The 25,964-nt window shown below is 37.1% G+C and overlaps 1 protein-coding gene across 10 annotated transcripts; it reads right to left on the reverse strand.

The window, feature by feature from the left end:
- Nucleotides 1-3,943: 3,943 nt before the first annotated feature.
- Nucleotides 3,944-24,233, reverse strand: TIAL1 (TIA1 cytotoxic granule associated RNA binding protein like 1). Of its 10 annotated transcripts, none has more exons than XM_053583886.1 (14): nt 24,047-24,233; nt 21,909-21,952; nt 21,349-21,410; nt 17,288-17,384; nt 11,381-11,479; nt 11,090-11,144; nt 10,846-10,933; nt 8,846-8,921; nt 7,197-7,305; nt 6,650-6,745; nt 6,454-6,538; nt 6,098-6,221; nt 5,611-5,750; nt 3,944-4,323 (listed from the first exon to the last, which is right to left on the reverse strand). In XM_053583886.1, exons 4-14 carry the CDS (start codon nt 17,297-17,299, stop codon nt 4,197-4,199), a joined length of 1,011 nt encoding a protein of 336 aa, XP_053439861.1. In that variant the 5' UTR covers nt 17,300-17,384; nt 21,349-21,410; nt 21,909-21,952; nt 24,047-24,233; the 3' UTR covers nt 3,944-4,196. The 10 variants fall into 10 exon arrangements, with proteins under 10 accessions (XP_053439861.1, XP_053439857.1, XP_053439858.1 ...); XM_053583882.1 differs by having other exon boundaries at nt 11,381-11,530; XM_053583883.1 differs by having other exon boundaries at nt 11,381-11,530; nt 21,909-21,976.
- Nucleotides 24,234-25,964: the final 1,731 nt, after the last annotated feature.

Genomic DNA, 25,964 nt, shown 5'->3' on the forward strand with positions numbered 1-25,964 from the left:
CGACATAATGAGACCATCTCCAAAAAAACCCTCCAAAAAACCTATCCATCAAAGTTATGGAGATTAATATTAATCTCTTTCCCCAAACAGCCTACTTCTATGAAAGGGTCAATTGCCATTAGGACCTTTCTTCCCCTTAAGGTAAAAATAATATGTATTGTTCCCCCACCCCTATTTCCTAGATAGAAATTGAATTTTCACATTTAAGCAATTCTAAAACCAAATATCATTCTTGCCTCTAAAAGAGATATTTGTACCAAGTACCTTATAAATTATAGCCTATTTGTGTTATCTTTCAAAATAAGCTCAATTTAAGCAGAAAATGAGCCCGCGTTTCATATTAATAAAGCATTTAAACACCGTACTTAGTGCAATTTGAAACAAAATTTTAGTCAGTCACATAATTTCCTTGTTTAAAAACGGGAATAGATAGCAATCTAATCCATAGTAACCTATTTAAACATAATTACGAGGATATTTTATTACTAAAATAGCAAAATACACATTTAAGCAAAACCTCTCATTTGGATGACTTATAAGAACTTATAAAACTTAAGTGTAAAAGAAAGTTTTTCCATTGCATACTAAAAATCCAAAGTCAAGGAGGCACCCGTAGCTCAAGTCAGTAGGGCGTCGGCCACATACACTGCGGGTAGTGGGTTCAAACCCAGTCTGGGCTTGCTAAACAACAACTGCAACAAAAAAATAGCCAGGTGTTGTGGTGGGCGCCTGTAGTCCCAGCTACTTGGGAGGCTGAGGCAACAGAATCACTTGAGCCCAAGAGTTGGAGGTTGCTGTGAACTCTGATGCCCTAGCACTCTACTCAGGGTGACAGCTTGAGACTCTGTCTCCAAAATAAATAAAAAAATCCAAAGTCAATGTTTATAATATATTAAGTAGAAGCCCAAATGTTGACTTTTAATTAATAGGAAAACTTAATTTGGGTGTACCTACTAAAAAAGTATCCAGATCATTTATTAAGCTCTTTTCCCACTTTTTTGTTTCTCAAGCATAATCTTTACAGGTACTACCAAAGATCAACCTAGCTACAGTAAAGTAATGGTTTCCATATTTGAGTAGTCCAAACTCATGAGATTTTCCTATATTAATATTCAACAGAGCACACTATTAGAATACAAATTTCTACTCCTCTATATATGGCAAGGTTAAATTTTAATTTAACGAAGTGGGGGGTGGGGTATGAAAAATGACTAATGGGGTAACAATATACATAATTTGGGTGATGAATATACTAAAAGCCCACCACTGTACAATATATACATGTGATGGAGCCAACTTGTAACCCTAAATCTAAAATTCCTGAAATGGAAAAAAATTGTAATTCAACAGACCTAGTGTACTTCTAACACATAGAACACAGAAGTCAGCCCTGAATACATTACGTACTCCATATGCCTTACCAATAACCTAAAAGAAAACCAAACTGCTGATTTCATGGCACCCTGGAAGAAATAATTATGCAATAAACGACAATAAGAAAAAGCCACTTATCATATAGTCTAGTCTTTATTGAAAGACTTACTTCAACTGTGGTTTACAGCTTTGGCTTAAGTTGGCCAGGCATTTTAGCCTCTCATTGCCAGTGACATAAAAATCAAGTGGGAATAGCATGGGGGCAAATACTAGTAGAGAGATTATTAGAGCAAAGAAGATGGCAATTAGAAACACATCACCAAAATAAATCTCAGAATAGGAAACATATCCTTGTGTGTCAAAGAATCTCTGCTGCTGTTTTTAATGAACATGGAAGGGAAAAAGGGCAACGATTCTTAGGCTTAAATTGGATCAAGATAGCACTGACTTTGCTTGGTGTTATAAAATTGTCTGAGTCCATGTTAGCTTAATAGTTGTATTTAAATGGTGTATTTGTATAAGTAGCTTTATATTTTAAAAACCATTAACTGAACTCATCATGAAATCTTGTTTTCTTTCAGATTAAGACGAAGGACACTTTAGTCACGTTTGCTATGGCAATATAACTAGTCTTGGATAATTTTATTAAATCCTAGAATACAAAATCACCTAACACTGCAGCTCTGTTTAGCTGCCAGTTATTCTCAGCAAGCCCCTTAATTTACTGACCGACCAAAAAGGGCAAACTGAGAGCTTAACAAGCTTTTATCAATTAAAAAAAGTTTTTGGTTGTTCAAGTTTCACATATACTCATGAATATTTTTAACTCGGGGGGCATAATATATAATTTCTTGAATGTTCTCCCTATAAAATATAAAGTAACTTCTCTAAAAACATTCCCCAAAGATATTATGAACAAAAGAAAAGAAATAAGGGTATGTTTTATTATGTAATACAAGTGGATAATAGATGACTCTTATGGTTAAAACTAAGTTGTCATAAAAAATCTGGCCCAAAGATGATGAGCTTCAGACCCTGTGAATTTTTATGCCGAATACATTTGGCTATATTTCCACGTGGGGAAAGCAGGACAGTAATACCAAATTATTGTGGTTAGCAATTTATAAAACCATTATCATTTCATAGGTAATTTTAAGACTTGAAACGTTTAAGAAATAGTAATCTGTGGGTGCCAGTTGCATCTTACTACTTAACTGTAAAAGGCTATTTTCTCGTTTTGGTGCTTAGGCTAACAACATTTTGAATACAGCGCCAAAACATTTGCACACCCAATCTCTCACAATTCAAATGCACAGGATTCATCTATTTCACATTTCCTGTTTAATAGAAATTTGAGGCAGATTTTATCCACATAGCCTGAAAAATGCCTCAAAAGCAAACCTCAATCTTCTGCATCTTCCCAGTTGATTCATTTACAAACTGCACACAAACAACGTAAGTTCTGCTCATGCTTGTCATCCCATGCACACTACCCACAAGGAAAAAAATTAATTAAAAATAAAAGTCACAACTCTGTGTACTATTTAAACTGAATATCCAATTATAAATTGGTACACTGAACTGTCTAAATAAGATGTTTTAGCATTCTTGTTAAAAAAATTCTTGGGCAAAATATATCTAATTTTTATAAACACCCCAAGATTATTAAAAAACGCTTGTACTATACAACTTATAGTAACCTTGAAATTGGGTTACAGGGTTTTAATCAAGGTATTTACATACCAAGTAAAGCAAACCCCCCCAAACCAAAAACAAACCCCTCATTTCCAATGACATTTTAGAATATACTAATGTGTCAAAGATTTGTATGAAATTAAAATTAAGGCTTTTTCTGCATAATTTGTGTAATTTTAATTTTACATAGTAGCCAACCTTGAAAATGTCAGTCTTAAACATTCTGATCAACCCACTGCATTCAATGCAGTGAAGTTGTATTAAGTGTTACTTCAAATTACATTGCTGCTACTTCTATGTTGAAGCATGCTTTTTAAACACTGTAGTTACTCAATATTTACAATGTATATCATTTAAACTTCATGTAAAAGCACAAGTATGACTGTCTGACTTTAATACAAACACCATACTTGGAATTTTCCCCCCAAAATGAAATGTAATATACTACAATTTTAATAATCAACACTTTTGGAAATTTCAAAAATATGTAATAACGTGGGGACCACCAATATTCGCTCAAGTAAATGAGACAATGCTGTTCCTTATTTAGGGTGCAAAATTTCAGTCTGGCTTCAGTTTCTTTAGGCATAAGTAAATATTTCCTCCAAAGCGACTTCAATATCATGCATTTCTTCTCAACATCACTCTTTCCTGCTGACTTCAAATGTGGTCCACCTCAGGACAAGGTAGGGGAGTATCAGGATTCAGGATGAACTTATATGTGATTCCCAGTTTTTCACGATCCTCCCTTTTTTGCTCTTTTAAAAACACAGTGAGTTAAAATACTGAACAGCAAGATAAAAATGGAATTTTATCTGTAAGAATCAAAATGTATTACCCATTTCTCCTATTATATCAAAATTTGTAGTCAGAATTGTCTTTATTGACTTTATTTTAGTTTTTTGTACACAAAGAAAAATCATGTTCATATCCATCATGAACAAAAACTTAAAAAGGCAGAACTAGAAGACATGTGTCCTTCACCAAAGCAAAGCTGTGCTAAAGGTTCCAAACATTTCAATTTTTAAAATAAATATTTTCATTTTCCGACGTCTACTTTCGTGTCTTCAGAGTGTCACAGGAAACTGAAGCCTATCATGAATTACAATATTTTTAAGAGTCCCGGCTCACTGTGTCTGGTAACTTGCCATACCATATCCAGCTTGGTTCGGAGGAGGTATTACAGGGGGAGGAGCTTGTCCCTGGGGAGGTTGAGCACCAAATCCACCCATCCAAGCAGCAGAAGGTGATTGACTTGGAAGAAAAGAAAATAATCTTCAGCAAATACAAGAAGAAAAATACTACATATCATCTACACCAGCGGTTCTCAACCTGTGGGTGGCGTCCCCTTTGGGGGTTGAAAAACCCTTTTGCAGAGGTTGCCTAAATACATCTTGCATATCAGATATTTACACGATTCATAACAGTAGCAAAATTACAGTTATGAAGTAGCAACGAAAATAATTTTATGGTTGGGGGTCACCACAACATGAGGAACCGTATTAAAGGGTCAGAGTATTAAAGGGTCGGAGCATTAGGAAGGTTGAGAACCACTGATCTACACAGTTACATAAAAATTAAGCAAAGCCTAACTACAGAATAGACAACTAGAAATCAACAAACCTGTAACAAATAATCAAAGAAGTATCAAATGATACTATGTGTAGAATACATATCCCACTATTAGCCTTAAATTTCTGTTAAGATAACCACAACTCAGCACAATGACATCTCTGAAGAGTACCTAAAAACTTGACTTTTTAAAAAAATGATAAATGCCTCAACATATCTACCCATCATGTATCGCACACATGGTCTACCAGCTTACAACAAATTACAAGAGATCAACTCAAGTCTAACAACAAAGCAGGGATGGAGCAGGTTATTCTGTGTCATATATATCTTTGAGATTTCTTAACCATGACACAAACAGGTATAAAATCATCACATTGGCTTGGTGCCTGCAGCTCAGCAGCTAGGGCACCAACCACATACACCGAGGTTGGCAGGTTCAAACCCAGCCCAGGACTGCCAAACAACAGTAACAACTACAACAAAAAAATAGCCGGGTGTTATGACAGATGCCTGTAGTCCCAGCTACTTGGGAGGCTGAGGCAAGACAGTTGCTTAAGCCCAAGAGTTTGAGGCTGCTGTGAGCCGTGATGCCCTGGCACTATACCCAGGGTGACATAGTGAGACTCTGTCTCAAAACCAAAACAAAACAAAAAGTCACATTTATGAACATGTCTAGGCAAATACCTTTGACATACAAAAATAAGTGAAATAGTGCATTGGAAATACAAGCCAAATTCTACCAAATACTCACAGGGATAGTAGAAGGCACAAAATGCTACCCCAACCTTCCTTTCACCTAGGTAACCTTTTAGCACCAATAAATCACATTTCAGATTATTTCCATAATCTTTAAAATGCCAAAGAGGTCAAAGTATATAATTTAAATATATCCTACCTAGGAAAACATACTTTTATTTCTTTTGTCAGAACAATATCTGCCTAAATACGGAAACCCAAACAACTTACTCTACTCCAAATCCTTGTTGATTCCATGGCTGCCCGTATACTCCGTAAGGTGGTACTTGCCACCCATTAGCCATATACTGTCCATACTGTTGTGGGTTTCCGTACACTTGGCTCCACTGGCCCCACTGACTATAGTCAACCTAGGAAAAAGCAAATTATTGTTTTAGGGAACAAGAAAGAAACACCGTATTTGAAGAAAGAGTGGGAGACAAGGAAGAGAAAAACTAAGTAAGCACCCTTATGTGAATAGGACTCTGTTATTTATCATTGTCTAAGTTTATTGGGGTGGTGACACCTGTGAAAAGAAAGTATTAAGATTCAGTTAATACCACAAAATAATCAATTTTGAAACAGCATTAATACAATCAATTGAAAGTAGCTATTAGCTTAATTTTATTTTATTGTTTATTTTACAGAGTTTCCAAAGCTTTTATGTAGATACGTAAGATGAAAAACTTTGAAAAAGTGCTATGAAAAATCCAATTACCTGTTGAAAGTTTTTAGTCATATCAGGAGATTCTTTACCCCAATAGCATTTAACCACATGTCCTTCAATTGTAGTACCATTCACTGAGACAATGGCATGGGCTGCACTTTCGTGGGTTGAAAATCTAAGAGAAAAAAATTACAAGGTTTTTCCTTTTGTTTTTTTAAAGAATTTAACACTGTAACACAGGAACTCATTAGTTTATACCTGTGAACAGGTATAAACTAGATATACTACATGATAGAAGTAAAGTTCTACATTATAAAGTATCAAAATAACAAACTCTGATACCTTGAGAATCAAACAAGGAATGAATCAAATGTAAGACTAATCATGTATTACAGGTAGGATATTACCTGACAAAAGAATAGCCCTTCTCTGGAAAAACTCTTATTTCCATAATTTGCCCAAATGGTGAGAAAGTCTGTCTCATAAGCTGATCTATAAAACAAAAAACATACAAATCAAATTTTAATACTGATGTATATCATAAAATTCACACAAAGTGACGAAGTGCCACAGAGAAGGCAATCAGAAAACCAAGCATAGTACCTGTTAACCCAGAAGCAATTCCTCCACAGTACACAGTACAATTTTTCGGACTTGACTGGTTTACTACATCTTCAAATCTCAACTGCTTAGTGTTATCTGTATGTAAAAAGAAAACCAAAAAGTTGACTATTATACAGTTGTTATAAAACTATCTTTTGTTAATTATTATATACTATTCAGATATGCCTCAATGGGAGGAAAAAATATAATTTTTTTTGATGCTATGGTATGATACAGATTTAAAATCAAGTGGTTTATAGCTCCAAAAATACTTGTACTACAGCCCAATTATTTTTACATAATGAAATCCAAAATGAGTCTTGCAACACTAAATATTAAAAAATTAAAACTAGGGCGGTGCCTATGGCTCAAAGGAGTAAGGCACCAACCCCACATACCGGAGGTGGTGGGTTCAAACCCAGCCCCGGCCAAAAACTGCAAAAATAATAACAATAACAATAATAATAATAAATAAAATTAAAACTACACTAGTACATCCTATTGTGAAGAATCCATAATTATAACATGTACAGCAAACAAATCTTACTTTCTTGTGTACTTTTAGGTGCAGGTGGTTTACGCGTGGCCCAATTGGTTCTGATTTGACGACCACCCAACCACTGACCTCCCATATGTACAATTGCATTTTCTGCATCCTATGGAGAAAAAAAGAAAAAGAAAGAACCACCACAAAGAAAATAGTCATATATAAGACTTGGTAAGATGAAATAAAATATTGGCACTGCTGGATCTAATAAATCTCATCAGTAGATGAATTCAATAAACATCCTAAACAACAACACTGATCTATTACCAACTAGAAAAATGATTTGAACTTGAGTGATTTCATAAAAGTTATTTTTATTTATAGATTTCAAAATGCCAAGATAACATTTTAGTTCAAGGAAAATTATCATAGTTCAAAAATATAAGGAAAGAAAAATCACATACCTACTGATTATCCAAAGAAATATTTTTAGTTTCTCAAGTATACACATTTGAATAAAAAGAAAATAGAATTCATATATGACAAAGTTATTTTCAGGTATCTTAATTTTGTGGTTGAATTTTCATTTTTACTAAAGAATGTATAAAAACTCTAAAATTATGACCTAAATCACCTACTCCCACAAATCCACAAATCACCTACTCCCGTAAATCACTTATCTAAGAGTGATAAATTATGACACAAGATTTAAAACTCACTTTAAGACAGAAAATTTCTGCATTATGATTTAGAAGACTATACAATGGCTGTTGATAGAAAATGAATTTAGATTACCCTAACCAGTGTGTACTTGCAATTAATCTAAGACACACAGAACAACTCTGGTCTTTTATTTTACCACTTCAACAAAATGCAGGTAATCTAAGTTGCTGAAACTATTGTGATATCAAAGCCCACTTTACCATTTAACATTATAGTTAATGCAAATGCTTAGATATTTTGGTATACTTCTTAAAGAATACAGGCAAAAATCAAAATGAACTGCTTAAATTTTAATTTACATAATTTGCTATAGTCATTAACATCCCAGCTATAAAAGTATGAATAATTTAAAAGAGTTCAAATTGAGATTTTTGTGGTTAAACTGAATATAACTTACCTATACTCCAAATTCAGATCAGCTCATCTGTCCCAGACTTGTGCTTTATTTCCAATACATCTTACCTTTACCAAGGCACAAATACAATTGTGGTCTCTTCCATATAGTGTAACACCCTTTTTTTTTCTTTTTGAGACAGAGTCTCACTTTGTCACCCTACGTAGAGTACCCTAGTGTCATAGCTCACAGATACCTGATACTCTTGGGCTCAAGCAATTGTCTTGCCTCAGCCTCCCAAGTAGCTGGGACTACAGGTGACCACCACAACACCCAGCTATTTTTTAGAGATGGGGTCTTGCTTTAGCTCAGGCTGGTGTCAACTGTGAGCTCAGGCAATCCACCCACCTTAGCCTCCCAAAGTGCTGGGATTATAGGCATGAGCGACCGTACTAAGCCAACACCCTATCTTTTCCCAGCTATTTATTTCCAAGTTTATGAAAGAATTATACCCTATTATTAAAACATGCACAAAATTACATAAAAGTTGTGTTTGTAGTTAACACCCAAGCACATTCAAGTTTCATATTCAATATATTAACTAATGACTAAGTTCAGTATTAAAAATTTTAATTGAGTTGGAAGAACGTACCAGTTTGTTATAAAAAGATACAAAACCATAGCCTTTGGATTTTCCAGTTGCCATGTCTTTAACTACCCGAGCATCCCTGTGAAAAGAAGCACAGCTAAATGAGGGAAGTAAGAGTCACGCTCAAAACAAAAACTAAAAGGAACCACACACACTGTATTGTGAGCATTTTTAAAATAAAATTCCAGTTAGCCCTAATTAACTACAGCCATTCCTGAACTCTCCCTAATGCTTCTTTACCTGTTAGAAAAAAGCAGTAGGACAAAAACATGTAATAAACATGCAACCTAATCAAATAGCCTGTGCTTTCTAAACTAAATGCTCAAATTTGAAGATTAATAGGAAACAATAGTTTCCTTTTCTAATATTCTATTTGCTAGTGTCCTCTAAGGTTTACTGATTCTATAAATTACTGTAACAATGCTAACTACTTTACCATGCAATCTCTAAATAGTTAAATGTCTTCTGCCTAGTGATATAAAATATATGAAATATTAAAAAATTGAAAAAGAGGAAAAAATAGGAATTAAAAAGGCATACATGGCCTGTTAACAGATTTCTTTATTTTTCTTGGTCAATTCTCTACCATCATTTTGGAGTTTGGGCAGCTGTAAATTTTGAAAAATTGACATTTTCAGAAATTTAAGAAAGGAGAATAAAAAACTAACAACAATGCTAAGCACACCAGTACGAAAACAACAAATTTACACAGAAATTTTAGTGAGTAAGTTAAAATGATTGGAAATATAGAACTCCACTGAATATAGAATGTTAAAATGTAAATACTAAAATATGTATATATAAATAATGTATAATAAGAATAAATAGAAATGAGAAAAAAAACTACAACTGAGTTCCAGTGTGCACAGTTCCTTGCAGTTAGCCTTCAAGATCCTGTCCATTCTTATGAGCAATTCTGCAAAATAACCAGAATGCTATTACTTTTAATTGTGACTTGGACTTTAGAAAAACTGCAGGTCTCAGGTATAAATATTGAAAACAGTAACCTGTATTATTTATATACTGATTCTTAAAACAGTACTACTTACCACATTTACATTAAAAAGCAAAGCAAATATTAAAACAGAAAATTAAGAATTAAATCTTTCAAATAAATTAAATCTACAGAACAACAAATTGTATAGAGAAAAAAATTGTTGTTCTTAGTTGAAACATACTCCTGTAAAGTAGTACTAAACATTTAATTTTAATCTACAGGAAACATACAAAATAAACTGATTTTAATCAGAAAGATTAACTGTGATAAGCATTTTATAAAACTTGTAAACATTTTCAGTTTTCAGTTTTAAATATATTTAATCAAGTAACAACAGTAAAATCTGTGCATAAATTGTTAAAAATCAAATCACATTTGCCCCCTAACTAGCAGAATCAATTATCATTAACCAAAAAACACTACCGATTAATTTCACAGTTATGACTCAGACATTGAAACATTTTAACACTGTAATAGTATTACTTTTCACTTATAGCTAAAATATCAAAACACAATTTGTTATAATAAAACATGAACATTTCCAATTTAACCACAATATATCTAAGGATTTACCTACTCTTCCCCATTTACACATTCCTCAGTATAAATCACATTTACTTTTAATACACAGTATAAACACATTTACTTTTGATTAACCCATTTATCCTTAACCACCAAATTTTGAAAACATTTGACAAAAAGGTGCACTTTATAAGTTTTACCATTCAAACATGTGCTTCAAAGATAACAAACACAATCACTTAAATTTTTTTAACATATTATACACAGGATTAGATGAAAACAAGACCCCAAAACATTGAAATGACATTAACATTTTCAACAACATCTACTACTCAAAAAAGAAAACAAATTCTTTAAAAAACTAAAATACAGAAACAAAAAAAATCACACTAACTAGAGAAAGGAAATCTTAATTCAGTTTATAAGTTAATCATGTACAATTTTGCCTATCACTATCAAGTGAAGTACTGGTGATGATACTTACGATATTTTACCAAAGGGGGCAAATGCTGATTTGATATCTTCTGTTGTAATTTCTGGACTCAAATCCCCAACAAACACATGGAAGTGATCTGAAATCAAAGCATTTGGTAATCAAATACTTAATTTGTCGGCTACTAAACTTTTTTTAGGCAACACTAAAGAAGGAAGAAACCCTATATAAGCTGGTAATGCTGCCAGGATAATTTCAGAACTCTTCCACAGTAAAATGCAGCAGAAGTACTTACTGGAAGTATCTTTTTTCTGGCTACTTGGTGTTGTTGCCCAGTTTACTTTGACCTCCTAAAAATAAAGATTATATTTAATACAATTATTAGGCATGTTGTTGAGTTATAACACTTACCATTTATAAAATAATTTATCAAGCAGGATTATTTCTGAAAAAGCATTAGGCTGAATAAAGTAAAACCACCACTCAGCAGCTGAAAATCTGTTTAAAAAACTGCTAAGAAAGAATACAGACTAATTGAACATGCAAATACAAGTACTCATAAGGTGCCATCACTCTATTATCTTACCTTTCCCAAAATTTTTCTCCCATTCATAGCAGCTAATGCAGCAGCTGCATCTCTGTGTTCATAAAATTCCACAAAGCAATATGGGTCATTGCTTGTATGCTGCAAAACAGAAAATCCAACAGAAGAGTTGACCCTTCTGCTATCGGGTTGCTGAGAAGAAAATCCAGGAAAAAACATTACTGACAGCTAGGAACGTACAAGATGAGATTGCATAAGCTTATGAAAGCCTAACACTTAAAAAATAAGATTTAAAGTGAAACCTGACTTTGTACCTCAGAATGCTTTTGTACTCAAACAGAAATATAAAACAGTATAGAATCATGATCATCAGTAATATATGAAAACACAGGCTGGGCATGGAGGCTCACACCTGTGATCCTAGCACACTGTGAGACTGAGTTGGGATGATCGCTTGAGGCCAGGAGTTCAAGATCAGCCTGAGCAACATAGTGAGACCCTGCCTTTACAAAAAAAATTTAAAAATTAGCTAGGCATGGTGCCACATGCCTGTAGTTCCAGCTACTCAGGAGGCTGAGGCAAGAGGATTGCTTCAGCCCAGGAGTTTGAGGTTGCAGTGAACTATAATCATGTCACTACAGTCCAGTCTGGGCAGCAGAGCCAGACCCTGTCTCTAAAATAAAAGAAAAAAGAAAACAAAGAATTCTGGTGAAGTACATTAAACATAAAATATAAGCTTGTATTAGACCAAAAGAAAACTTTAAACTCAGATTTGCTGAAACCACTCCTTACCCCTGCTTCTCTTCCAACATTTTTTTTTTTTTTTTTTGGTGGTTTTTTTGGCCGGGGCTGGGTTTGAACCCGCCACCTCCGGCATATGGGACCGGCGCCCTACTCCTTGAGCCACAGGCGCCACCGTTCCAACATTATTTTTATAACAATAAATTCTACCTAGACATCATAATCTTTCATAAACTGTATCTCAGGGTAGAGAAAAACAGGAAAAAACAACTTCTAAAAAATGCAGAAATAAACCAACTTTATACACTATACTCTGCATCAAAACTAGAATTAGTGTAAGAATGATGGTATTTTTGTACTGCTATAAAGACTGGATTACATATTTTTTAGATAAGGAAAGAGTGAGAATAAAAACAAGAAAATTTTTTATAACTAGTTACTGAAAATTCCTTATCTTTCAAAACAGTATAACGTATTGTACTGAAGATTCTATATCCTTTGGATTGTATCTTCCATAGACCAGAGAAATATACTAGTGATCAAAAGAATTCTTAAAAATGGGTCTGAATCAGGCGGCGCCTGTGGCTCAAGGAGTAGGGCGCCGGTCCCATATGCCAGAGGTGGCGGGTCAAACCCAGCCCCGGCCAAAAAAAAAAGGGGTCTGAATCTGCACAACTGTACAAATGTCCTTTTTATGTAAGGTGAGAAACAGTCATAATTATTCAATGTAAAATGCCCTACAAGAATATTTAAAATGTAGAATTGCAGCTAGGACTTACAAGGGATAAAAATACCAGATAAAATGTAATCCTAGAACTTGAGAGGCTGAGGTGGGTGGACTGCCTGAGCTCACAGGTTGGAGACCAGCCTGAGCGAGAGCGAGACTTTGTCTCTCAAAAAACATCCGGGTGTTGTGGTAGGCACCTGTAGTCCCAGCTACTTGGGAGGCTGAGGCAAAAGGATTTCTTGAGCCTAAGAGTTTGAGGTTGCTATGAGCTATGATGCCATGGCATTCTACTGAGGGCAACAAAGTGAGACTCTGTCTCAAAAAAAAAAAAAAGATAAAATAAACATCTTTTCAACAACTATTGTTTTTCATTCTAGGAAAGTTTTAGAAGTAAAATCCAAAGTAAGATGTCTAATAGTGGTGAAGTACTTGAGGGGAAAAGAGGGACTATTAATACCGGCTATAGGTCCGCATACAAAATCCTATTGCTATAGCCATGAAACGCTGTTCTCAAGAGGGAGTGAAAGGAAATGCGGGGAATGAGTCCAAATAAAAATATACACTTAAAGTACTCTTGTGAAGAGTTAACATTTAGTAGAAACATTCACTAAAGAAAAAGAATTAAAAGTAAATAAGCAGCTAAGATTGTGCAAGTCAATTTTCTCTTTTACTCCTACATCTTCTTTTGCCCTCTAAGGGAAAGATTAATAACTAAAGCAGAACATACAGGGATCTATTGGTAGATCATCAAACATGCTTTTTAGGAAACTAGTCTACTCAGGCATACTGATTTCAAATTTATCTAATAGTGGGCCGATTCCATTCAAAGTATGCATAAATACATGTACATGTGTTTGTGTGCGTGTGTATGTAGTATATACTATATAGGAAAAGCTAGAATCTATAATAAACTTGTAAAGTAAAAGATTAGGGAGGGGAAAAGGATTTTTCATATACTGAAATGAAATTTATGAAGGAAAAATAAATACCTAGATGTTAAACAGTCTACTAACATTCGTGACCTTTAGATACCTCCTGTTTATACCACTACCAAGTGACACTCTAAAAATCAATTATGTCATTACCCTAGTGTTGTCACCAATTTTTGTTGGATGACATAAATGTCAAGATAAATATGAGATTTTATAACTGAAGTTCAAATCTAGGTGTTCCAGAATATAGATAAGTTATGAAAATTCATTTCAAGTACCTCCACCCCAAATGGCTGTAATACACACATAACTTTTAAAAAATACACTGTTAAGATAAATCTTTGACAAATGTTTCTCAAAAACTTTCTAGTGACTCCACTTTCTCACATCCCATTCTCTCCTAAACCCCTCCTGTTGGCCTCCAAGCCAACCATGCCATTGAAACTGCATGTTGAGCTCACCAATGACCTCTGCCACCTCTGTGATCCCTTTTCTGTTCTTATCTTGACTTACAAGCAGAATTCAAAACAGTTGACTGCTACCCTCTTCCTTTAAACAATCTCTTCTCTTGGGCGGCACCTATGGCTCAGTGAGTAGGGCGCTGGCCCCATACGCCGAGGGTGGTGGGTTCGAACCCAGACCTAGCCCCAGCCAAACTGCAACAAAAAAATAGCTGGGACTCGTGGCAGGCACCTACAGTCCCAGCTACTTGGGAGGCTGAGACAAGAGAATCGCCTAAGTCCAGGAGTTGGAGGTTGCTGTGAGCTGTGACGCTATGGCACTCTACCAAGGGCAATAAAGTGAAACTCTGTCTCTAAAAATAAATAAATAAATAAATAATAAAAATAAACAATCTCTTCTCTTGACCCTACCACGTTCCCTAGGTTGTCCTGTTTCCTCACTGGAGGATATTTCCTCCTTGACACAAACTCTAAATCTAACTCTGTATCTGTTGAGCTGCTCCAGGGCTGGGCCCCAGTCCGTCTACTTACTCTTCTCCCATCACTCTTTAGCAGACCTCATCTAGTTCCAGGGCTTGAAATATGCAAGCTTCAGCACTGGTCTCTCTAGAGTTCCAAACTAGCTTTATCCAACTGCCTCCTTACAAAGTCCATTTAGATGTCTAATGCACGCCTTAAACTTTACATTGCCAAAGCAGAACTCCTGGTCCCACCACTCCCCCATCCATCCTGTGCCTGTCACCCTCATTCTAGTAAATAGCATCACCACTCACACAAATGTATTAACCGATCTCTGCCTTTTCCTTAGGTCCCATGGATAATCCAGTCCTATCAATACCATCTACAAAACATATCCCAAATCTACCTCTACTTCTTTAGCTACCAAAGCCCTCATCATTTCTTACCTAGTGGAATTAACCTGTTGATTTCTCTTTCCATGCTTGTCCCCTACAATCCATTCTCCACACAAAGCTCAAACACTCACTCACCACAAAGTAGTAATCTTAAAAATGCAACTGAGGCGGCGCCTGTGGCTCAGTCGGTAAGGCGCCGGCCCCATATACCGAGGGTGGCGGGTTCAAACCCAGCCCCGGCTGAACTGCCACCAAAAAAAAAAAAAAATAGCTGGGCGTTGTGGAGGGCGCCTGTAGTCCCAGCTACTCAGGAGGCTGAGGCCAGAGAATCGCTTAAGCCCAGGAGTTGGAGGTTGCTGTGAGCTGTGTGATGCCATAGCACTCTACCAAGGGCCATAAAGTGAGACTCTGTCTCTACAAAAAAAAAAAAAAAAAAATGCAAATGAGGTTATCTCATGCTCTTCCTTGTACCCTCCAGTGGTCTGCCACTGCAACCACAGTAAAACCTAAACTTTGTCATGACCCACACTGGCCTATGTAATTCTGAATCCTGCTTACCTTGTCAGGCCCATTTCCCACCACCCTCCTTCATCCTTCACCAGGCTCTAGCCATCCTAATGTTCAGTTCCACAAACACAAGTTCATTACCAATGCAAGGCATTTGTATTTGATGTTTCCTGATTCCAGCTCTTATCATAGGTGGTACCATCTTGTTATCCCTGTCTCAGCTAAAATAGGTAGTATCTTCCTCACCACCCTAGCCTACACAGCACTCCCTGTTTTACTGTCTTCATCTCTTAACCCTATTTGCCTGGGGACCTCATTTGTCTGGCTCTGCATTCATTATATCCCCAGTACCCCGAATAGTGCCTAGGACAAAGGAACTTTTTTCACTAATGAAAGAATGAATGAATATAAATAAGGAAATACAAGAAGGAAAGAAAAACATACAAAAACATAATGATGACTGTCATTAATTAGGAAAGATAATCGAAAGACCAGATTTTTAACAATCCCCATCTCAGAATGAAACCAATTCCTTAGCACAGTTTCTGGCCCTTTTCAAACAGGCCTTACCTTATCTCCTGCTGTCTCTTATGACTAATCTCATCTTAAACTCTAACTAGTTTCAATTTTTCTCTCTTTCTCCTTACCAGCCTGGATCAATAATCTTCTATCTGGAATCTTTTCTTCCACAAATTTCTTTCTAGATAGTTTCTATCACTATTCTTTTAGGTTTCAGCCTAGGCACTGACTCCTCCAAGCAGCCTCCCTTGATCTAAGACTACACTGTATACTTATGTTCTCCTATAGAACTTTAAGCTGTCTGCTTCCATGGCATTTAGTATCTTCTTGATATATATACGAAGTGCCTGCTCTCTTTGGCTTTCCACCAGACTGCAAAATTCTATGGGGCTAGGAACTATCCTATTCACCACTGTATCCCTAGCACTTACTCTGGTGTCTGGTGCATGGTAAACAGTCCCCCAAAAAACCATGTTGATGAGTAAACAAAAAGACAAGGAAGAAAAGGACCACCGTAACATGAGTTATTGGATACTGCTACATACAAAGTCTTACCCAGGAAAAATATAAAGTTTTCTTTGAAAAAAGGAAAACAAAATTATTACTCTAATAAGGTAAATGCCTATTTACACAAACTTGCTCAGTCATTAGTATGTACATAAGACACCAAATGCATGATACTGCACTATAGCAACAACCTAACATTCTTTTTCATAAACCAATTCCCAAACTTTAAATATACATTAAGTTATTAACATGCTTATCAGAATTATATGAAATACCATCAAGCTTTTCACCTCTTAAAATAAGCAGAATCACTTAAATATAACTACATTATGAATAATGACCATTTGAGATTAACAGCACAGAACCTCTGCCCTCTCAAACCTCTCTCCTAAGCCTAGCTTGTCAGCCTAATCAAAGTAGTAAGTCAACACAACAAATCCTTCTTCCAGAATAACTTGAAACTTAAAATGAATTTTTAAAATGGCACAAATTCAACTTATCATATATATATATATATATATTTATTTATTTATTTATTTTATTGCTGGGGATTCATCAAGCGTACAGAGAACCAGGTTACACTGATTCCATTTGTTAGGTAAAGTCCCTCTTATAACTGTGTCCCGCCTCTACTACCTACAAATCCTGAAACAGTAAAACATCACACTAATTGACAGCACATGAAACTGGGAAGATCTTACCTCTGTTATCATTTTACAGCTTTTACAGGGTCCAATCTGACTGAATAACTGAAGTATAAGGACTTCTGTCACATCTCTGGAAAGGTTACCTACGTATCTGTACAAGAAGGAAAAAAAAACCATTATCAACAATTTTCCTTCAGCTCTGGGTCTAATGCATTATCATTTAATTCATCACCTTTTATTTCATTTTTCTGTCTTCAATAAAGTTTTTCCAATTAAGCCTGATCCTATGAAAGTAAGATTAACTCTTAATCAGGAAAGCAACCATTGTTCTTAGGCCACTAAAATACCATTCAAAAGGCATTATAAAGAACTTACCAGTGTGACTTTGCACACCCCAATGTTATAGTATTTTTACCCTAGATATTTCTCATCTTATTCTAATTGTTAAAAATTTAAACCAGTCTCAGCAACCATATTTTCTAATTCTAAATAATTTATCACACACACAAACACACACACAATCCTAAGTCATTAAAACACCTGGTCATAAAAGGGTATTAGACACAAAGTGATTTTATCTTAAGACTCCCAACCAAAGTAATTCTGTGAACTGAGAACAGAATTAAAGTTACAGTGAAACACATAGAGAGTAAGGGGTTTATGTTTTTCGGTTTTGGCTAAGACTGTTAGCAGTGATGTCTTCACTGTTTTGTTTTAGAAGAGCAGGGTAAAATATTAAATTTCCTAGTCTAAAATGCATCAGAATCAACAAAATATACCTTTATATAGACATCAAAGTAAATACAAAGATTTCTTTAGAAATTCAGAGAAAAATACAAATCTAAGTATACTTTTAACCATGGATATCTAAAAATTTGTTTTTCTCTTTAATTACAAATGGAATGTATGTGAAGATTTTAAATACAGTTAAGTTTATAGAAGAAAAGGAAAAACTCTACTTCACCACCCACCAGAGATGACCACCTTGATTTATGTCTTATATCATGAATTAATCTTAATTTATCTCAATACATTGCCAAATTTTAAGTCTTTCTGGTACACAGAGTATAATTCTTCAAACTGACATCTGTTATGAACCTTATAACCCAAACAACATTTGTAAAAGTTAACATAGTTTCTTCTGGAAAGTAAAAGGACATAAATTTTATTTTTTTAACTGTAATATATAACATCTGGAAACTGAGTACTGAGACCAAATAAGCCTTGCAACATGGTTGCCATTTTAAATACATAAATGCTTTAAGATGGAACACACTGAAAGGGAAAAAATGGCTGAGAAAGCCAAGGTTAAGTTAAAAAAAAAAAAAAAAAAAAAAAGCTCCAATTAAGAATAACCAGCAATTTTCCAGTTAAGAAATTCAATGAGTACTAATAATTTTAGTGTACATGTTCTAAAATTGGAACACATGCTCAATATTACTTAAATAGAAGACTAAAGCAGGGTCAAACTAGTTTAAATCCATTATGCCATCTTGTCTTCATAATTAAAGAATTGCCCTATCATTAGGCCAATGAAGTGACATACTTCTCCCAGCAGTAGTTAAAGGTTAAAGTATTGTGAGGTAGCCATAGACAACTGCTTGTTCCTTCTTAACTCAGGGGCTTCTGAGACTGTACCTATGGAATAGTTTCTTTTTGTACAGGGTAGACCTATCTATAAGGAAAATGGACAAGTAATCTTGATCTTTTACTCATTATATTCATCTGGCATAAAGAACTAATTAGGTCATTTGTAAAAGAAAAGAGTGGATAAAACTGATTTTCATATATTGAAGCCTGTTAGTAGCAAAAGTGAAATAGAATTATAACAAATTTCAAGGAATTTTATTAATTTTAAGTTTGCATTACTATTTGGACATTGATTTGTTCAGGAAAAAATGCATGGGCATTAATTACCTTCCATACCTAACACTCGCAATAAAAGCTACTGCTATTAAATAAGATTTTTTATTTCTAGTCAAATTATCTATCAATTACAGATTTTGAAGAATTTCTAGAGGCACATTTACATACATTAATTTACATTTCTAGCATTGATGTCAAAAATCAAAGTGTTAAATATCTAAGTGTAGAATGTCATGAAATACAGAAAAATCCAGTTTTAAGGTTTCCTATTTAAAAAAATATCTCCACTAAAAGTAATGCTAAAGCAGCAAACTAAATTTCAAAAACTAACAAAAAAGGCCTTCCGAAGGCTGTACATGGTGGCTCACACCTGTCGGTAATTCTAGCACCTTGGGAAGCTAGGATCACATAAGCCCAAGGAGTTTGAGTGTGATGATGCTACTTCGATTTAACCTGGGCAACAGAGCAAGACCCTGTGGGAGAGGATGGGGGAACCCATAACAACATGGAAAGAATATCTTAATTTACAAGAATAAAAAAAGACATAATTCACTATATAATCTAAACTAACAATTACCCAAATTTCAGACCTTTCCTTTACTCTGAGTTCTAATTCATACATTTATATGTGACTTCATGCAGCATGATACATAATAAAGACACATTTTTATAGCTTTTGAAATACCATACCATAGTGTTTAAGTACCTTTACATTATCATAAAATAATCTGCCCCCCCAAAATACTAACAATAATACTTAACACAAAGTTCAATGCTTGATCTATTAAGAAAATCATCTCTCAGTATTTTATGGAAATATCTTTTTCCTCCTATAATTTGTTTCTACACTTAACTTTCTTTCTGTTCTGGTTATGAAGTAGTCAACCTATTCTAAAATTCCAGGTTCTTAAATGTATAATTTCTGCCTAAAAAAAAGCATATAAAAAAACAGAGAAAAAGACAAATTTGCTCCAATTCTTATACTGAGAGGTCAATTCAAAGAGTGAACATTTAGGAAATTCCAAAACGAGTTTTAACTCAAGCAAAAAATAAAAAAAGAAAAGGCATACCTTAGAGTTTATTTTGTCTTCTAAGAACAGGAACTGCAGAGACTGATGTGTTAACGCTGAATGTGAAACCTTTATCCCTAACATCAGTGTTAAAATCCAATTTGAGACCAGAAACCTTGTAGTTTCACAGGAAGCAAAAGTTCACATTGCCAAACTACTTGCTATGTCCAACCGGGCAGAATTTTTAACTTAAAAACATCATGCCTTTCAGAAGACTAATGACACTTTTTCAACAGTGAATGTGCTAATTCTTAAGAGTACCCCTAACAAGGTTGAAATTACCACCATTTTTACACAAAATACTATGGCTAATTTCCATAAAAGTAACATTTTTGCTTTTGTTTTTGACAAGTTCCTATACAAGAGGGAATTTTTGCAACAGTATCTTTCAATAGACCTCTAATTAATTGTTCAATTTGTCAGTACCACTTCATGTTAGGGAAGAGGCAAGGTGGAGGGAAGTGCAGGAGTACAACTGAGTTGACCAATTAAATATACACAGAAATATTCTCACTCACACACACACTTTAAAGAAACAGAGAATATGATTAAGTTGAATGAAGGGCTGATTGTAGCCACACTATAGCCAAATCCATGGTATACCTATTCAATTTTACAGTGCTGTTTTATGGGTTATTTTCTGTTTTGCTCATAGATGTTCAGCTTGTACTCCGTATCACTGGTTTATTTCTTCCTTTTGATTAACAAGAAAGAAAAGCCTTAAAGGAAGGCATTGCATAACATGGGGTATGATCCCAATTCCTACTAGTTTTGGTGCTTAAGATAGATGAAGAAAATAAACTACAATAGAACACTACTATATTTAGTGTTGTACTGTAGATTCAGATATACCATGGATCAAATCACTGCACTACAAAGCTATATACAACACAAGCCTGAAGCATGTGTCTCACAAGGCTGGTATCAGGGCAGTCCAGTTCCAATACCGGTATTACACAGCATTATTTCGTTTGTTTGTTTTTTTAGATCACAAGTTACCCAATACATAATACCCCAAAATAAATGTCAAATGAGAATAAAGAACATCAGAAAACAGATCTTTAAAGCAGCTATATGACAAATAAAAATTCAGGCTCAACATCAAAGCAATTCTATACCACTTTAAATACCATTAAATAAATTAGTAATACTGTAGGTAATGAATATTTAAAGACCTACCTAGGCTATAAACACCATATTGTTTTCTGAAGATAGAACCATATGTCTTAGCTTGTGTGTGTCTGCAGGAAAAAAACCTCACTAGTAACACACAGGCATTTTAAGAAAACAATTTAAGATAAGCTTTGTTAAGAGCACATTCTTTTAAAACATACTAGCCACTTGAAAACCTAATCCATAGAACACAATGCAAAATATAGGATCTCCATAAACAAAACAAAACCCTATTAGACATCAACCTCTAAAATCATGTTCAAAGTTTTCATCATGTTACTTGTAACTAAAAGAACGCTTTGAAGAGAAATATATAAAACGTACACTTTAAAACTACTAGGCATTATTTTTTATTAAATTCTACAATAAAAATCCCAATTGTGAAACATTGCTTTTTTCTCAAGATTTTTCATTTGAATGTTTTAAAAAATATATAAAAATAAACAGACTGCAACATGTATGACAGTAATATCTGCCTATAATCATAATTCAATCAGGATTTTTAAAAAAGGACTTAATGCTAATTTAACAAAAGAAGTGTAATCATTATAAAAATATTTGAGTACCTCTTATGTTCCAGGCAGTGAACTAAGTGCTGCAGGGGTAAGACCTAGGAAGATGTAGCAGTCCTTGTCTTAAAAAAACAAAAAACAAAAACAAAAAAAAACCCTTCCCATAGAGAAGAGTGGGAGAAGGAAAAAGGAAGATAATAGTAAACACATACTGACATACAGGAACAACAGAGCTTAAGATGTTTATTTACTCACTCAGTTACCTGTCACATTTTTAGACAACTGTAAACATAGAAAACAAGTGTATTTCAGAGAAAAGGGCAGGAGGTTGGAGAAAGTAGAGGTAAGGAATAAGTAATAAAGAAGTCAGCGTATTACTCTACTGGAGAAGGTCTGATAGCGATGAAGACAAGACAGATGCAAAGATAAAGGATACTGAGAAAGCATTATTATTTAGCATGAGAAAACCAGGAACTTCTCTTTGTAAAGAACAGATAGAGTTAATGAAGTATGTGCCATGAGAATGTATCACTTATTCAGTAGCTATTATGATGTAATGATGACATTTCAGATTTTTATATACAATGTAACTTTTATCTTTGTTAAATACATGCCAGCTAGGCATTAAATCTTGCATTCCCAGATGCTTCCATCAAAGTACACATTGCAAACTAAACACTAAGCCTGGGCTTCAACAGATGTTAAAGGACAAATTTCAAGCGTGTCCCAACTCTCTCTTTTCTGGGAAGAGAAGGCAGATATGGAAGACAACGTAAAACATAAATATAAAGGCTCTATTAAGCATTTGATGTGCTTACTTAAAGTGGCCTTAAATTCTCAAAACAGGATAGCAAATACTTTAGCACGACATTAGAGAAAAAATTAAAGCGTTCAAGGTTACAAAAAATCTGTATTGAAAATCTTTACTGAGCATACTCTCTTCAGTAGGAGTTAAGAGATGAGAAGCTAGTCGAACTCCCTGAGTGCCCATCCACCTTCATCTGTTTCTCCAAATTTCCCCATCAGATAGCAGAGCCAAGTGAACTATGATCGTATCAATACCAGGAGAGGTTAAGAGAAACAAAGCAACCATCTGACTCCTTGTGCTTAAGGTAGGAGTGCTGAGCCTCGACAGGATAGGAAAACTGAAGGTGCCCAATTCAAACATTAAATTAGAAATTACTCAGACTTGAAAAAAAAATGCAGCAGAGAGAAAGGAGTGCCACACTATCTGGAAAGGAACGCAAATGCTGAGTCATCACTCTTCATTAGGAAAGGATGGAAACTCAAATTAAGTGGTTGGAAGATGAAATTCATTCATTAGATTGGGCTTTAGGTAGAAAGCAACAGTAGACAGGAGAAAAAGCGCCCCAAAGACACACATTGAATAGCGGATGAAGACATCATTTCAGCCGACTCTGAAGGTTTCGACGCACAAACAGATTAAAAAGAGGCAACACCAAGAGAGCAAAAGGAGTTTAACAACTGGTTGTCAGTTTAGTGTAGGGAGCGCTCAAAGTAAACTTCGTTATCCAAGAAGGGAAAGATGCTCGGGCGGCTAAAGGCATCCCTTCTGCGCTTCAAAAGTAGCGGGCGCTTAGGCGGGTGTTTCTGACAGCGTGGGCGGGGGCACGTGGACTGAACAGAGAAGGGGCTTGAGCGGTGCAAGAGTGTCCGGCTTCCTAGGAGAGCTCAGCACGGGTGAAGAGCTGGGAGCAACCCCGTCGTGGACGTGAAGGGCGTGAGTGCGAATTCTTCGGGGCCCGCAGGGGATGCCGCGGCGGTCCCACCCCCAGGCCCAACACCCCCCGCCCCAGGCCCTGCCCCCGTGGGGACCAACAGCTCCCGGCCCGGCCCAGGGCCCCCAAAGCAGAGGAGGAGCAGGAGCTCTCCTGGGCCTGACAGCCTCAACCGTGCAGAAACCCGGCCTAGGGAAGGTATGCAAAGAAGGGCAAGAGAGAGAAAGGTCGAGACAAGCCCCAGACCCCAGGAAGTGACTCTGTTGGGGGGAAGGGAGGGCTTCCTTTCCAAGGAAAAGGAGACAGATGAAGAATGCACTTCGCTTTCACGCCACCCTGGCCAAGGAGCCGCCTAGACTCCCGGCTTGGCCCCCCCTCTCCTGCTCCCTCCCTTAGCAGCCCCCGGTGCCTGGGCGTCTCGGCGCCTGGCACCCCCCCGTCTCGGGTACTCACAGAGTCCGGGGCTGCCCGTCGTCTTCCATCATGGTGGGTGCGACGGAGCGATCCCGGGACAAGAGGGAAGGCAGGGTTGGGGAGGGGAAGGGGCGGGGAGGAGGGGGAGGGGGGCTCCGGGCACCGGCTGGGGACAGAGGAAAAGGCACCGAACCCTGCTCTCGGGCTCTCTCCCCCCAGCCCGCTCCGGACACTGCGCTCCAACCAGGAGGAACAGGAGGAGGAGGAGGATGAACAAAATGGCCGCCGCCACCAGCCAGGCAGGAAACGGGGCAGAGCGCAGGCGCGGCCCGCCAGGTCACCGCTCAGGCCGGCCGCGACGGCCTGCGAAGGGGATAACTGAGGGGAGAGAAAAGCGGACCGCTGAGGAAAGCCTGTGGCTGGTCACGACAGGCCGCGTCGTCGCCGTGGACCTGCTGGCCGGCCGAAGCCCAGCCAGCTCCAGAAGAGATCGGGCAAAAGGAAAAACGCCAGGAAGCCGAAGTCGCCGGGAATTGTGGTCCTGAAAGTGAGAGAGAGAGAGAGAGAGAAAAGCGCTGCTCCAGAGGACTTCTGGGAACTGTAGTCCAAAGGAGACAGCCGGCGCCCGCCCGCGCTGGGACGCGAAGAAGAGACTTCTGGGTAGTGTAGGCGTACGTGAGGACGTGCGGCGAACAGGAAGTCGCCGTGTGGGAGAGACGGGAAGAATAAAGGCGACGTTGAAAGGCGGGGAGACGAAGTGGGTACGGTGCCGTGGGGAGGTAAACTACATGTCCCAGAGTGCCCCGCGCTGGGGGCTGTCCCAGGATTGCTCCACGCATTTTCAGGCTCTTCTGTTGGCGCAGCCTGAGCTTCTGCTCCGCCTCTGTCCAGCTCTAGAGCGGTTTCTTCAACTGCGGCTCAGGCAGTGCTCGGCCTCCGCGTGGTGTCTGAGCCAGCAGGCCTCGCCGGCCCTCCTCTATTAATCGGAACGGCCTGCCAGCAGTCATCAACTGCCACCTCGCGCGACGGGCGGGAGGGAGGCTGGCCTGAGGGAGACCTCGAGGGGCTGGGGCGGACCTCGGCCAAGGGCCGGCTGTGTCTTGTGGGCACAGCCTAGCTAGTCTGCCTATAAATTGCTTTACAAGTTTCAAAGGTTTCTCTGTCCATTGTCTCATTGGGTAAGAGGGGGTGTGAATAGTCCTCCATTAAAATGACTTGCAGGCTGGGCGTGGTGGCTCACGCTGTAATCCCAGCACTTTTAGATCAGTTAAATCTAAGAGATAGAACAATATACCGAGACTCGTCTCTACAAAACAAAAATTTTTTTAAATAAGCGGGGCGCGGTGGTGCCCACCTACTGGGGAGACTGGAGTGGGAGAATCACTTGAGCTAGGAGTTTGAGGTTGCTATGAGCTGTGATGACGGCACTCCAGCCTGGGTGACAGCGAGACTCTGTGTGTATAATATAAAATACTTTCCCTCCTAGCCCCTTATTTAACGCTAAGAATTAAAAAATAATAATAATTGGGCACAAACGGTTTGCCTTAATCATATAGATGGGAAGTGCAGTTTTCCATGAAGATGTGGAAAGCCACGTTCAAGCTAGCTCTACAGCCCTGTAGAATGTGTCCCCTGCCTCCAGAAGTCCTCATGTGCTTACCCCTCTTCCCAAGCACTTTGGTGAGAATGTTATTAAATTCGTACCTTTTCTTGGAGCTTAGGAAGAGGGAGGTGGTGAAGAAAGACCTTCAGCCTAATGCCAGAGCTTAATGGTCCAAGTTAACAATGCCTTGTACTTAGGTTCTGCAAACGTGCTGGGGACCTACTCTGTGCCGGTGGCTATGCCAGGAGTAGTGCTGGGTCCAATCCCCTGTGCAGCAGGGGTTGTAATGTCAATTCATGAAGGAGATTTCAACCTGGAAGACTTCCTGGAGAGTATAGCAAGGAGTTGAGGCCC

The sequence above is a fragment of the Nycticebus coucang genome, chromosome 3 (assembly GCF_027406575.1).
Source record: "Nycticebus coucang isolate mNycCou1 chromosome 3, mNycCou1.pri, whole genome shotgun sequence".
NCBI lineage: Eukaryota > Metazoa > Chordata > Mammalia > Primates > Lorisidae > Nycticebus > Nycticebus coucang.